Here is a 13,116-nt window from a genome sequence, read left to right as displayed (position 1 = left end):
ATATCTAGTTAACTAGCTGCAACGCTTGATATAGAATGGAGCAAGCTGCTGCCACTGGTCTGGACTGAGCTCCTTTTGACCGTTCTGCAGAATCGAATTTATAACAGCTTGAATGATTTCTCTGTAGACCAGCGGTTTGTCCTATTACTGGAAGGGTCTATTTCCTCTTGACCAGTTTGCATCCAAGTAAATTGTATATCTTCATGAATAGAGAACCTATCTAATGCAAGTGCTATTTGGTGGCTTGCCCGTGCACAGTAACTAATTAGTTCTCTTGTGCTTCAACATCATTGTGTCTCAAACAAAGGAGAAGAGCATCACTCAACTGCAATCCCACCAACCAGCTCTTTACCACAAGACTCCTTCTGATGATAACCGGACATCTCTTGGAACCGAAAATATCCGCTTGAAAACCGGCCCTTGCAGATTCCTGTACCGAAAACCAGCTTGCATGCCTTGAACCTGCGCCATATTTGGCTTCGCAGGAGTCCCGCCGGTTTCCATGGAAAATGGAAGCACGCCCACAGCACCAGCTCCACGGCAAGCCCAGAACGATGACTCCAGGTCTAGATCTTCCAGCGTATCGCACAAACGGAGCATTTCGTCGTCGCTGTTCTCGAGGCTCGCATTCACTCGTATGAATCAGTCGAGCGGGAATGTTGCCGAACACGGGAGCCCGGGCCCCTGGATGCAGGATGAGGATTCTCGCAACGGGCAGTTGAGCGGCAGAGAGACACCGGAATCTCGAGCGGGAGTGGGCGGGGGAAGGGCCATGGCGAGCGCATTCCAGCACCAAATTAAGACTAGGAGGAGAAGGGGATCTTTGAGAAAGACGGCCTTGCTGGGAACGGGCGTCCTGAGGATGTCGCAGAAAGGGCTGCCGAGTCGGGCCACGGAGCTCTCTCGCGATGTCTCTCCCGACAAGGAGAACAGACAGGACAACGAGGAAGCTCGTCGTCCTGATATCTCTCAACCTGCTGGACGGCACGAAGAGGCTCCGCCGTCGCAGTCAAGCCGTCCGCCGACTCCTCCGCGACCCCCAACGCCTCCCGTGCGCCCGCCTCAACCAGTGTGGCCCCGTCCTCCCTCACAGAGAGGAGACCGGCAGCTACAAGACCAGAAGCAATCAATCCCGTCCACGCTCACCTCTTGTCCAACCCTAGAGAGCCGCAGCACCGCAAGCTCCCTGCGCGACGACGCGCCCACCGACGATGAGGACCTGGTCTCATTCCCGCCCCTAACCAACGCCCTTTCAAGAGCCTCCAGCCAGACAAGCACCAGCAGCATTTCCGCCCTATCCTCCCTCCCACCACGCCGTCTCCCGCTGTCCATTCCCACCCCACCGTCCAGCTCAGACTCCTACTTCCGCATCGCCGACGCTGCACAATCCCGACCGCACGCCCCCTCCCAGCGTGTCCGGTCCCCTCTGGCAACAAATCCGGCGGAGATGGCCTCTTCGCCGGAGGGGTGGGACTATTCTGAAACGGAATGGTGGGGCTGGATTATTCTGATTGTGACCTGGGTGGTTTTTGTAGTTGGTATGGGCAGCTGCCTGGGCGTATGGAGCTGGGCGTGGGATGTCGGGGAAACGCCCTATGCGCCGCCAGAGCTGGAGGACGACGCGACGTTGCCGATCGTGGGATACTACCCGGCCCTTATTATCCTGACGGCGGTCATGGCATGGGTCTGGGTGGTTGTTGCGTGGATGGGGATGAAGTACTTTCGGCATGCAAATATCTCGGGGGAAGACATATGATACGGCTCCTCTTGGGTTTGAGGGGATGATAATTACCGTCTGGGATAATACTAACCCAGGATACTCTGGTTATATGATATGAGAACCGTGAAAAGGTAAAATTGGTCCAAGATTTATATCCATTGCTATAGAAGATGAAAATTGCTGACTTGTTGCTTTAGAAAATTGCCGACACGCTTCTAAAAGACGCCCGCTTCGTGGTATAACCTCCCATAAATCCAACAAATCCCCAACTCCATGGCCAGAATCACCCGAAGCTACAGTAAATTTCGCAGATTAACAATGGCTATACGCAGAGCTCCCCTTTTTAGAGGCTAGCCTGTGCCATTTTTCGATTCAATAGATGAAGATTTCGCACTTCATTTGTCCTCTGCTGTCGATCTACCGATTCTTCAACCGGAGTTATAGATGCGGATATGTTTGGGGTTTCCGCACCCCCCGGTACAACGGTTTTGCCCGGTGCTTTGCTAACCAGACCCTTGGAAACGGCAAATCCCGTTGAACGGTCGTGGTTGGGATCCTCATCATAGAACTCGTCTATTATGGGATGGATAAGGACTGTTTGTTTGTGGATGGTAAGCATCGAGTTGGTCGGCACGGTCACCCAGTTGTCTGGAATGACATGATTAGCAAGGGTCTAGGCAATCACTTTTTATCGATTAACGTCAGGGTGGAATATCTTACGTCTTTCGAATGTGAGCGGCTCACTTGCCACAAGCACAATATCCGCGCCTTTGTCGTGTCTTTCCATCTTGAAATGTCCCTTCGTCTTTCCTTCTTTCCACTTTGTTCCGGAGGAGAAGTACAGGCTTGCAGCTTCGTCTGTCTTGCTGCTCACGTATCGCGTGCAGACTACAGTATGACCATCCGTGACGGCAAAGTTGAGGAGGCTCCGCGTCTCTATGTCAGTCATGTGACAGTCCTTAGGAATATTCGCGACCATTTCGTTGATTCTCTTAATTGTCTTGTCCATGACACTGCGCAAGAGGACGTGGCCAAAACCTCCCTCCGGCGCTGCGCTTGGGTCGACGCCCTCCTTCTGCATCAAATCCAGGAACAGGGCAAACGCCCATTCGCTGTCTGTGCCTCCTTTGACGCCAAGATACCATTTATCCGCGAGCGAATCCGCCAGGGTGCGTTTGATATATTTCCATCCTCCAAGATTTCCGTTATGCATCCACATCAGCGTGTTGTGCTGGAATGGGTGGCAGTTGTTGTCCGCCAGGGCGCCTTCCGTCGTGGCTCGTACATGTGCAAACACCAAGGATGAGCATGTCTTGGAGGCTATCCGTTCGAGGTTCTCGCAGTTCCAAGCGGGTAATGTGGATGTGAAGATACAAGGATCACGGCCGAGTTTCGGGTCCGTGTAGAATCCTACGCCGAATCCATCACCATTGACGGGGCGGCGAGTATCCTAAGAGAAGGGCGGGAGGGGTTAACAGTGGATTCAGAGATACAAATCGAGGCCACGTACCAGTCTCAGTCGGGAATCATAGGATTGTGTGAGGATGGAGTGAGCTGGCTCTGTGATCAACTTGCTGAGGAGAATGTCATTTCTGCCCTTGTAAACCTGCTCTTTTTGTCAACGAACTTGAACAGTGGGCTCAGACTGCAATGATGCCGCAAACATACCAGGAACCGACACATGATGGGTGCAAATGGCTGGGAGCGTGTTCGAATAAATGATTTCCAGGCGGGATCAGAGAAAAAGATATTTGGAATCTGCAAATCTCTCACCTGCAGGTAATTACAAGCAAGGCACAGACAAGTAGTAATAGTAATTTTAATTGCATGCACGGTAGCATGTATTAATTGCAGGCAGGGCTGGCTATATATGGCTGAGCTGTCAGGTTCGGTCACTTCAGCGTGCCAACGCAGCACTCGAGAGCTCCGGATGCCGAATATCAACCAAACTCCCCGGTTGCAGAATGGAAGTTGGGAGGAGACGCTTTCTGGAGAAAAGACAGGAGTATTTATTAGACCATTTATTTTTGTTTTTTCATCCCTTTTTCTGCCTTCCCCCCTTGACTTGGCTGGTTCCCTCTGACTGCTTCGAGTCTTGCAGAATCCGAGCTCCAAATGTCGTGATGCAACCCCGTCACATGATCGGCACTATTCTGCTTAGTCAGATCCTCCATGACGGCGACTCGCAGCATCAAAACGCCTTGAAAGGGAATCTTTTGCAGCAATTGATGCGCTTAATCACCATCCACCCGGCTCGTACGGACACATGAGAAGGAAAACATGAGTGGGAGACTACTCTCCCGCAGCTCCACGCTGCTGTCCCGGAGAAGCGCTTTACTTGCCCGCCAGCTCCATCACGGAGGCGGCCTGCAGTCCGGCGGGCTCCTACGCACCCACGGGAATGGGTACTATCTACGCGCACGCCTCCCATCGGCTGCCCGGCAGAACTGGATACATAATGTCCCCGCCGTGCGAACGATTTCGTTTGCGCGGGTTATCCCGAAGTTGGCCGCAAAGTTTGTGCGGATTCCGGCCATGTTTGGAGGGGCGATGATTGCAGGGTTGGCGTATATACAATATCAAGCCGCTCGTACGTTTTTCCAAATATGTTTGTGGCAAATGGGTATGGAGCAAAGGGCTAACTCGAAGTGTTGGAACTTTAGAAGCGGGGAATTATGCCTTGGACCTCGTGAAGACGGCGAGCGAAGCGGCTGGGGGGTTCGCGTCTGGTGCTTTGTTGGGGATCCAGGGAATAGCAGAGCAAACTCAGAAAGGATGGCAGAGGACTACGGAAGGTGTCGAACTACCCGAATGGGCACAAAAGATGCTTCGATTGGACGAATACGCGCGATCGGAACGTGAAGGCGGCGGATCTTCCGGTAGCGGTGGAGCGGGTGGGAGCGGAGGCTCACCGAAACAAAGTAGAATCGGTGCGGCCGGGGTGGCCGGTGCTGCAACGGGCTCCGCTTTGGCATACGACGAAGCGGACAATGAGGCGGCAGAAGGACGACGGGCCGTGGACGAACAGATGATGACACTGACGCGGAAAATGATTGAAATCAGAAATATGCTTCAACGAATTGGCCAATCCAATTCTCTCACCCTCCCGTCCATCGTTGTTATCGGATCGCAGTCTTCCGGCAAAAGTTCAGTTTTAGAGGCAATTGTTGGACATGAGTTTTTACCCAAGGGTTTGAATATGGTGACGAGACGACCGATTGAACTGACGCTTATCAATACGCCCAACTCCCAAGCGGAATATGGGGAATTCCCAGCCCTTGGTCTTGGAAAGATAACCGACTTTAGTCTTATACAGCGCACCCTAACCGAACTGAACTTGGCTGTACCGGAAAAAGATTGCGTCGCGGATGATCCTATTCAACTTTCAATATACTCGCCTCACGTGCCTGATCTATCATTAATTGACCTGCCCGGTTATATTCAGGTTGCTGGTCGCGATCAACCGATGGAGCTCAAGCAGAAGATTTCTGATCTTTGCGACAAATACATCCAAGCGCCCAACATCATTCTCGCGATCTCTGCAGCCGATGTTGATCTGGCAAATTCAACAGCGCTGAGAGCAAGCCGCAGGGTTGACCCTCGTGGCGAACGCACAATCGGCGTCATTACCAAAATGGACCTCGTTGACCCAGATAGAGGAGCTAATATACTTACTGATAAAAAGTACCCTCTGCGCCTTGGATACGTCGGGATCGTTTCTCGCATTCCCACAACTTCAGGGTTATTTTCAAGAGGGACGGGAAACATCACCACTGCGATTGTCAAGAACGAAAATGCCTATTTTAGCAACCATCCTCAGCAGTTTGGTCCGGGTTCTGATGTCTCGGTTGGCACTACGACGCTGCGAAAGAAACTGATGCGTGTTCTGGAGCAGACCATGGCATCTAATCTGGCTAGCACACGAGACGCCGTGTCTCAGGAACTGGAGGAAGCAACGTATGAATTCAAAGTACAATACAACGACCGACCTTTGAGCGCAGAATCGTATCTTGCGGAAAGCCTAGATAGCTTTAAACATTCGTTTAAAGAGTTTACAGAAAACTTCGGCCGTCCACAGGTGCGAGAATTGTTGAAGGCGCATTTAGATCAGCGCGTGATGGATATCCTCGCCCAAAGATACTGGAATAAACCTATCGATGATCTAACGCCACCTCTTCCTGATCCTGACCCTCTGGCAGAGCTTCCACGCGCAGACCCCGAGTCTCTTTACTGGCACCGCAAGTTAGATGCTTCTTCGTCAGCATTGACAAAGTTGGGAATCGGACGATTGGCTACAACCGTCGTAGCAAATGCCCTGCAGAATCACGTTGATGATCTAATCGCGTCGTCCACTTTTGCGTCTCACCCGTATGCCCAAAAGGTCATTGGAGACGCCACCACAACCATTTTAAATGATCGATTCTTTAGCACCAGTGATCAGGTTGAGAATTGCATCAAACCATACAAATATGAGATCGAAGTTGACGATTTTGAATGGACCAAGGGGCGAGAGAGCATCGGAAAGTCATTAAAGGAGGAGCTGAAAGCCTGCGAGTCGGCGTTGAAGCATGTCGAAGACTCGGTAGGAAAGCGCAAACTTCGAGATGTGATGAGCTTTGTCGACAAAGTGCGAAAAGAAGACGTTCAGATTGAAGGCGATGGCAGTGCGGGAGCAGGCGGATTTAGTGCCGCCCTCATCCAGAAAGGTATGCCAAACTGTTTTCACTCCATATCTAGATCAAAGCTAATGTGAAGCCAGGTCGAGAGGGTGTTTTCCTACGTGATAGAGCCGACATCATCAAAATGCGCCTCATGGCCATTCGATCGAAGCAATGTGCATCCCAAAAGAACAAATACTATTGCCCGGAAATATTCCTGGACGTCGTCGCCGACAAACTCACTGCCACTGCCGTTCTTTTCCTCAACGTAGAGCTCCTTTCCGAGTTCTACTACCATTTCCCTCGTGAACTAGACTCGAGGCTTGGCCGCCACCTTTCCGACGCGGAAGTGGAGCGTTTCGCACGCGAAGATCCGCGCATTCGCCGACACTTGGATATCATCCAGAAGAAAGAGATGCTTGAATTAGTACTACAAAAGATCGAGAGCCTAAGGCAATTGGAAGGGCGCAGCAAGGCGAAGTCCCAACGAGGCCCAATTTCGAAAGAAAGGGGCAAGGGCTGGCGCCTGTTTTAGACGTCTCACTACTCCAACGGCATCCTTTATTTTATCCTGTTTACCTTTCCTCCATTTCCTTTGCTTTTGCAACATTATACATATACCAGGACATGTCAGATTTGGAATGGCGTTTTAATATTGGTGTGTAAACATGGTTTTGGCTGTTCTCTTTTTCTTTCTATCATTATCATCAACGGATAGCAGTCAGGCGGCTTTTGGTTTTGATCAAAATTGACCCTTCTCGATGTATAGTTGTCTTCATTTGCATGCCTCTCCTTCTCTTCCATTTCACTCGCGCTTCATAGAGTTCAAAGCACCACCCGATGGCCGTAATATTACTCTATTCGGTATGCTATAATCATGAAAGAAAACACCATGTGCACCCCTTTGACTTTTTAAATGGTAAAATGATTCACTCAAGTGCATATTCTTAACCAAACCAGTAAGAGGGAAGAAATATTCATCAATGATCCCGTGAACCTCTATATCCAAGCACGAAATCGATATGTAGTTATACAGGCCCTTTGTCCATCGTCGAAAATCAATCTAGGACAGCAGCTCTTCAAACACAGCAGAAAAAAAAAACGCCAACATTCCCACGACAAATACACCACAATAATAAACCGTAAAAAAGCGTCAAGCTTTGTTTTTTTTTCCCGCAGAAAGAAAAGCAATCTCCTCTCTATTTCCCATCTAAATCTCATCCTGCAACCTCTGCCTATCATTCCACTGAATCCTCCCCTCCACATCCTTAATCTCCCCCAGCTTCTCCCCCATCTTCACCACCGAGAACCGAATCATGCGCGGATCCAGCCCCAGCGTGCGCCGCACCTCCTGCTGCACCGCCCCCGAGCTGTCGAACCGCATGATGAAGTGGTACCCCGTGCTGTGCTTGGCCTGGTGCTTGGTCGTGGGCCGCGGGAGGCGGAATTCGCCCCAGTTTGTGTAGCCGCGGACTACGCCGCCGGAGCGGAGGACTTGGAGGCCGGCGGTGCGGGCGATTCTGTGGGAGAGGGGCGGCGGGTTAGTTACGAATGCTTTGTTTTTTTCTCTCTTTGAGAAGATTGGGGGGTTGGGGGGTGTGTGCGGAATTGGGGGGAGCTTTTACTCTTTTACTTCGTTGAGACTGCCGGGGCGGACCTGCAAGATGGGAGATGGGTTAGTGGGCGTTGAGATGAGTGAGAAGGGGGAAGACGCACGACTGCTATTAATTCGTATAACATGGTTGCAGCTGGGTTGCCTGTTCTGGAGAAGACGGTGGAGGGCGGGTTGGCAATGGAGTTGCTGAGGATTGCGATATCAATGACTTTGCGATGGTGATGGACAGCCGTAATTTATTTTCTGAAGGTTGGTATTAACTAGTTAATTGCGGAAAGTCTGATTGATAAGATAAGATCCTATTAGTAATCAATTTAGCTCGTAGTTATTAAGAAACGGTGCCTGGGAAGCTCTCTGCTCAAATTGATCGCATCGATAGATTCTATTCTGTATCATCGGGGGTGGGAATCCGTGTAGACGTCCAACACACTGGTTCCTTCGCACTTTAACCATGTTTTATAGCGGAGTTACTATTCTGTCATTTCAACCAAGATCCCTCATGCCATCGTGACCCTTCGTAGGATGCATGGCAAGGCAGGCTGCGTCAGAAACAATGTTCAGACGGCATCAGTCCCCAAGGCCTTTTGCCCACAACAGTACCAAGATAATCCAACCGTGTTCTACTCTGCTCGAACCCACTCCAAATACCGACTTGAACTAACCTGTCCAGACGCCTGCTCCATATCAAACTCCTGCTTGGTCGCATTCTTGCGGAGTCGCAGAGGCCACCGCGGCACAATCGTATGTTTCGCCTTGATCTTCATCTTGTATTCCTCCGGTATCGGGCCGACATAGTGCATGTAGCGGTCGAAAACCTGGTCAAAATCGCGAAATAAAGTCAAGGCCTCAAAGCCCTTTAACAAAGCTGCATCTTGCTCGCGGTTTCCAGAGTGCATTGCTTGTCGACATTCTGGGATATAATGCTCGAAAACTTTACAGAAAGCTGGGTTTGTTAAAGATAGAACATCACCGGGCGTGCTCATTTCCTCGACCGCATTCATGAAAAGCAGCAAAAGCGTTGCACGTGGATTATCAGAGGCCCTCTTGAGCATTGGGCCAAAGGTAGCTAGACTGCAATTGAGCCCCAAATACCCCCCGTCCGAAATGTTGGAAATCTACACAGGAATGTCAGTTGTCTTTTGTAAAAAAGGAGGGTATTTTTCAGGAGCTGTCCACCTCAATCCTGTCAAAAGATCTCCCCCCAATCATACTTGGAAGATGCAACGCATCAACCTGATAAAGGTCGATATGAAACTTCATATTCATAATGCGACGACAGAACTTGAGAATCAGGTCCTTTACGTGGAAAAACAACGCCCCGTAGATATCGTTTTTCGCCTGCGAAGCAAGCCCCACGATCTCCTCGAGCTTCCAGCCGTCCAGGGGATCAGCACTGTCCAGCATACGCCAAGATTCAACTCCGTGGTAATGGGTCCTAAAGTCCTTTTTCAGCTGATGGTCTCTTGGCTTGGTCTGAGTAAGATATTATTCTTACGGATTAGGTGTATCAAACCTGGCGCGGCAGGACCCAAACGGCAAGAGGATGCCATTTTCGCGAAATTTGATTTTGGAAACACGCCGAAATGGCGGCTGGGAAAACAAGCCACGATGGAGATTATCCACCCTCGCCGGTGCCATCGTGATAGCTTTGCGTACACTTCTGGCCTTGTCGAGTGAGAGGCCTTTGGGGACCGTGAAACTGTTCCGAATTTCGACCCATCGATGTTTTTGCAGAACAAGGTGCAACGAACGTTCACCGCATTTCCATGTTTTCGCTTGCAGGCTTTCAACCGGTTTTGTGCTTATCTTCTTGCACACATCGTCGATAAGTGGCAGCACTTCCTTGTCCAGGATTGTCAAAATTTCGGCCGGTATCAAAGCAGAATACCACAAGTGTAGAATGATAGGAGTGGCTTTCTCGGTTGGAAGCGTCAGGGCCGTCAGAAGAAAGACTACATTTCTTGCCACGATATCAAAATCCAGATCGTTAAACGTAACGTTCAATGTCCCGGTATAACTCTCAGGCAAAGCGGCGACGGTCTTCATGAGGTTCCGCAAGTCTCCCGACGCTACACTTCACTCAGCGAAATCAGCCCCAAGGTCGAAAGAGGGTTCCTTACCGGCGAAAAGCAAATGGAAATCCTGAGACGTGTCATCAACCCCTTCGTTTTGGTTTAAATTCAGCAGATCCAGCGCAGGCATATTCCCCCAGAGGTACTTTGCTGCGCCGCACGAAACTTGATCAGATAACCTGCCCGTATTGACATCGGAGGTGATGAAACTCGGGCTGCGCCGCTCAGTCTCCCACGCCGGTCGCCATGTCGGTTTCCCCATGGGAGACTTGCAGTCATGCTTGTGCTCTGCCCAATGGGCCGTTTGGCAGCTTTTGCTGCAGTACTGCAGAGGGAACGCTTCTCAGTCCCGACAATCCGCGTCCACAAGGGTGAGGGATATGTGAAACCAACCTGAACAAGAAAGCATCCACCGCATGCTTTCTCAGCCTTGCCCTGGCAGGGAGACACCATGCCATCGAGACATCGTTTTGTATTGGCGCAAAGGCCCGGATTCAAGAAATCCTCAATCGGCATGATGAAATGCTATGGTATGTGAAGATCTTGGGTGAAGAAAACGAAAAGGTGAAAAAGAAGAGACCAGGGAAAAAGAAGAAAAAATAAAGTAAACAGACGGAATTCGCCTAGCAAACAGACATATAGATAGATAGATGAACGGAGAATGCCGTCTGTTTGAGCAGTGTCCTAATCCCAAAGGCGTCTCACGCCATGGATGAAACTGGGGGTATCTTGAATATCTCGTAGTAGAAAGCAAAGCACGCTGCCTACGACCCGAAATTTTGTAGAAAGGACAGGAGAGTTGGTAGTTCTGACGAGAATGCATTCTGGACCCAGGCTATTATTTAACCCCTCCCGCGTCTCGACGGATTGGCATCAAGTTCCATATAGTGTATGATAGAGATCTATCAGTCCATGCATGTAGAAGTAGGCAAGAGAACGTGAGCTCATTGGAAACTCCTTGGTGGAGATATTCGGGAAAATAAAAGCCAATGATATACCCCGTACAGGCCTAGAAGAAATCAAGTAGAAAGAAGAACCATACGCTACACGGCCAAGAACCAAAACGATGCAAAGGTATCTGGAAGCATCAACTCCAAAAATAGATAATTAGTCCAAGATAAAGAAAAGTTGAGAGGGTCATATCCAGAAGAAACGGATTTCATCATAATTTCGAAATCATAACATACTTTTTTCCCCGCTTTTTGTTCAATCAATCTCAGAGTAGCGTCGCTCATGGGAAAAATAAAAAGGAGGAATCCGGCGGCGGAGAAAAGGAGAAACCATAGCAGCAGATTCCCAAAGGAGAAGAACGCATGTCAATCTTGGAACCCACAGGTGACAACAAGGAGATTTGAGGAACAATCTGCATCGTAGAAATCGAATAAATCCAAGGGGTATTGTTCGTTTAATTAGACAGAAAAGAGAATTTCATTCGAAAACGGTTCAATACTAAACGGAACATAAGCAGAATGAAAACCCTTTGCACAAAGGCCCCCACTTGGATGTAGCAATCAGGAGAGAAAAAAAATGCTTTGGGAAATCTCAATCAAAAGATATCATAATAGGAGGCTGGAACAGATAACTCGTTGAATGTTGGGGATAAAAGAAGACTCCGGCAGCAAAAAAAAAAAAGGACCATCAAAATGAGGATTAAGGGGGCATCCCTGGACAAGAGAGATTTTAAAAGGTGTAATGGCAGGGCGGGGCAATCGTTTTGTTAAGAGGTATCGGGAGAGCCGCTTTAAGCTTGGTAGCCACCAAAGCCGTTGCCAAAATTGCCCGCATTGGGTTGAGCCCAGCCGGGATTGGGGTTGTTCTGACCACGGCCGTAGCCAGCGGCACCTCCAGGGACTTGACCGTAACCCTGGCCGGGCATTCCAGGACCAAAGTTGCCACCGGACTGATCCCAGCCACGACCGGCGGAGTTGGGGCCTACGGCACGTAAACATTAGCATTTCCCCACAGCAAAGAATCAATGGCTTGCCGATTTCCGGTATATTCTTTTTGGCTACCGACCTTGCGGGGTCATGGGGCCACCAGGACCACTGTATTGGGGGAAGTATGGGGAGGTACCGGAAGTAAAGGCTGGACTAGCGCCTTGCTGAGGAGAGTAATCAAACTGGCCGGTTGGAGGGCGATCTTTCCCCCACTAGAACAGAGTTAGCAAAGCTGTGAAACCCCAAGATTGGGCAGGGAAAACACTTACGCTGCACTTGAGCGGACGACCGTTGACGTTGTAGCCATTGAGCTGGCAGATGGCCATGGCGGCATTCTCGTGGGTGTCCATCTTGACAAAGGCAAAGCCGCGGTCAGCCTGGAAGCGGGTTTTCAATGACAAAGCCAAAGTTCTGGAAGAGCGGCACCAGGGTCGTTCTGGGTGGTGTAGGGGGTTAGATTGCCGACGTAGCACGTCGTCTGCCACTGGGGGGTCTGCTGGACGACCATGTCGTAGCTCTGGACGCCGTGGGTGGGGAAGTGGTGATGGCCAAAGGGGGTGGTGGGGGTCATGCCCATGGCGGCCATGGCCTGCTGCTGCGAGATGGAGGGCTGGCCCTTTTGGTTGGCCCAGTTGCAGCGGATGGCGCGGGAGCCCAGCCACTCGCCGTCCATGGAGCTCAGGGCCTTTTCAGCGTCGGCACGCTCGCGAAAGGCGACGAAGCCGTAGCCACGCGAGCGGCCGGTCTTCATGTCCCACATGACGCGGGCCTCGGAGACGGAGCCAAAGGCGGAGAAGGCCTGCAGCAGGACCTCGTCGTTGACTTCGTTGCTCAGGTCGCCGACGAAGATGTGGAAGTGGTTGGAGGTGTCCTCCTTGTTGTTGTTGTTGGATTGGTATGCCCAGTTGACACGGATTTCCTGTGTGAGGAGAGCTGGTGAGAGAGATGATAGAGGGAGGGGATTGGGGGGAAGACGTACTGACTGGTGCACGCGACGGCCGTTGAGGGTCTGCATTGCACGTTCTGCCGCACCGGGGTCGTCGTATTCCACAAAGCCGTAGTTTAAACCATTGCTCTGGAACTGGGCCACATGCATTAGTATGTGTGCAAAGAA

At 50.6% G+C, this 13,116-nt stretch overlaps 6 protein-coding genes across 6 annotated transcripts in view; 2 read left to right on the top strand and 4 right to left on the bottom strand.

The window, feature by feature from the left end:
- Positions 1 to 502: 502 nt before the first annotated feature.
- UREG_03359 (uncharacterized protein) lies at positions 503 to 1,756 on the top strand (the record flags this gene model as incomplete). The annotated part of the gene is made up of 1 exon (XM_002543796.1): positions 503 to 1,756. The coding sequence occupies one exon, from the start codon at positions 503 to 505 to the stop codon at positions 1,754 to 1,756; it is 1,254 nt and encodes a 417-aa protein (XP_002543842.1).
- A 652-nt stretch (positions 1,757 to 2,408) lies between these two features.
- UREG_03358 (uncharacterized protein) lies at positions 2,409 to 3,403 on the bottom strand (the record flags this gene model as incomplete). The annotated part of the gene is made up of 3 exons (XM_002543795.1): positions 2,409 to 3,170; positions 3,231 to 3,326; positions 3,389 to 3,403. 3 exons carry the CDS (start codon positions 3,401 to 3,403, stop codon positions 2,409 to 2,411), a joined length of 873 nt encoding a protein of 290 aa, XP_002543841.1.
- Positions 3,404 to 4,000: 597 nt separating this feature from the next.
- Positions 4,001 to 6,913, top strand: UREG_03357 (uncharacterized protein; the record flags this gene model as incomplete). Its single annotated transcript, XM_002543794.1, has 3 exons — positions 4,001 to 4,310; positions 4,384 to 6,426; positions 6,480 to 6,913. 3 exons carry the CDS (start codon positions 4,001 to 4,003, stop codon positions 6,911 to 6,913), a joined length of 2,787 nt encoding a protein of 928 aa, XP_002543840.1.
- Positions 6,914 to 7,588: 675 nt separating this feature from the next.
- UREG_03356 (uncharacterized protein) lies at positions 7,589 to 7,762 on the bottom strand (the record flags this gene model as incomplete). Its single annotated transcript, XM_002543793.1, has 1 exon — positions 7,589 to 7,762. One exon carries the CDS (start codon positions 7,760 to 7,762, stop codon positions 7,589 to 7,591), a length of 174 nt encoding a protein of 57 aa, XP_002543839.1.
- Positions 7,763 to 8,613: 851 nt separating this feature from the next.
- UREG_03355 (uncharacterized protein) lies at positions 8,614 to 10,327 on the bottom strand (the record flags this gene model as incomplete). The annotated part of the gene is made up of 4 exons (XM_002543792.1): positions 8,614 to 9,108; positions 9,227 to 9,428; positions 9,489 to 10,062; positions 10,114 to 10,327. 4 exons carry the CDS (start codon positions 10,325 to 10,327, stop codon positions 8,614 to 8,616), a joined length of 1,485 nt encoding a protein of 494 aa, XP_002543838.1.
- A 1,479-nt stretch (positions 10,328 to 11,806) lies between these two features.
- Positions 11,807 to 13,116, bottom strand: part of UREG_03354 (OsGRP2 protein) — a gene marked incomplete at both ends in the record, with an annotated part of 1,787 nt that continues 477 nt past the window's right edge. Inside the window, 5 exons of the mRNA XM_002543791.1 lie at positions 11,807 to 11,997; positions 12,082 to 12,214; positions 12,272 to 12,413; positions 12,476 to 12,921; positions 12,982 to 13,075. Of these exons, the coding sequence (XP_002543837.1) occupies positions 11,807 to 11,997; positions 12,082 to 12,214; positions 12,272 to 12,413; positions 12,476 to 12,921; positions 12,982 to 13,075 (1,006 nt within the window). The remainder of the gene's footprint in view (positions 11,998 to 12,081; positions 12,215 to 12,271; positions 12,414 to 12,475; positions 12,922 to 12,981; positions 13,076 to 13,116) is intronic.

Source organism: Uncinocarpus reesii, genomic scaffold (genome assembly GCF_000003515.1).
Source record: "Uncinocarpus reesii 1704 scaffold_2 genomic scaffold, whole genome shotgun sequence".
Classification (NCBI taxonomy): Eukaryota; Fungi; Ascomycota; class Eurotiomycetes; order Onygenales; family Onygenaceae; genus Uncinocarpus; species Uncinocarpus reesii.
Note: the sequence above shows the minus strand (reverse complement) of the source record. Positions and strands in the feature narration are given on the sequence as shown.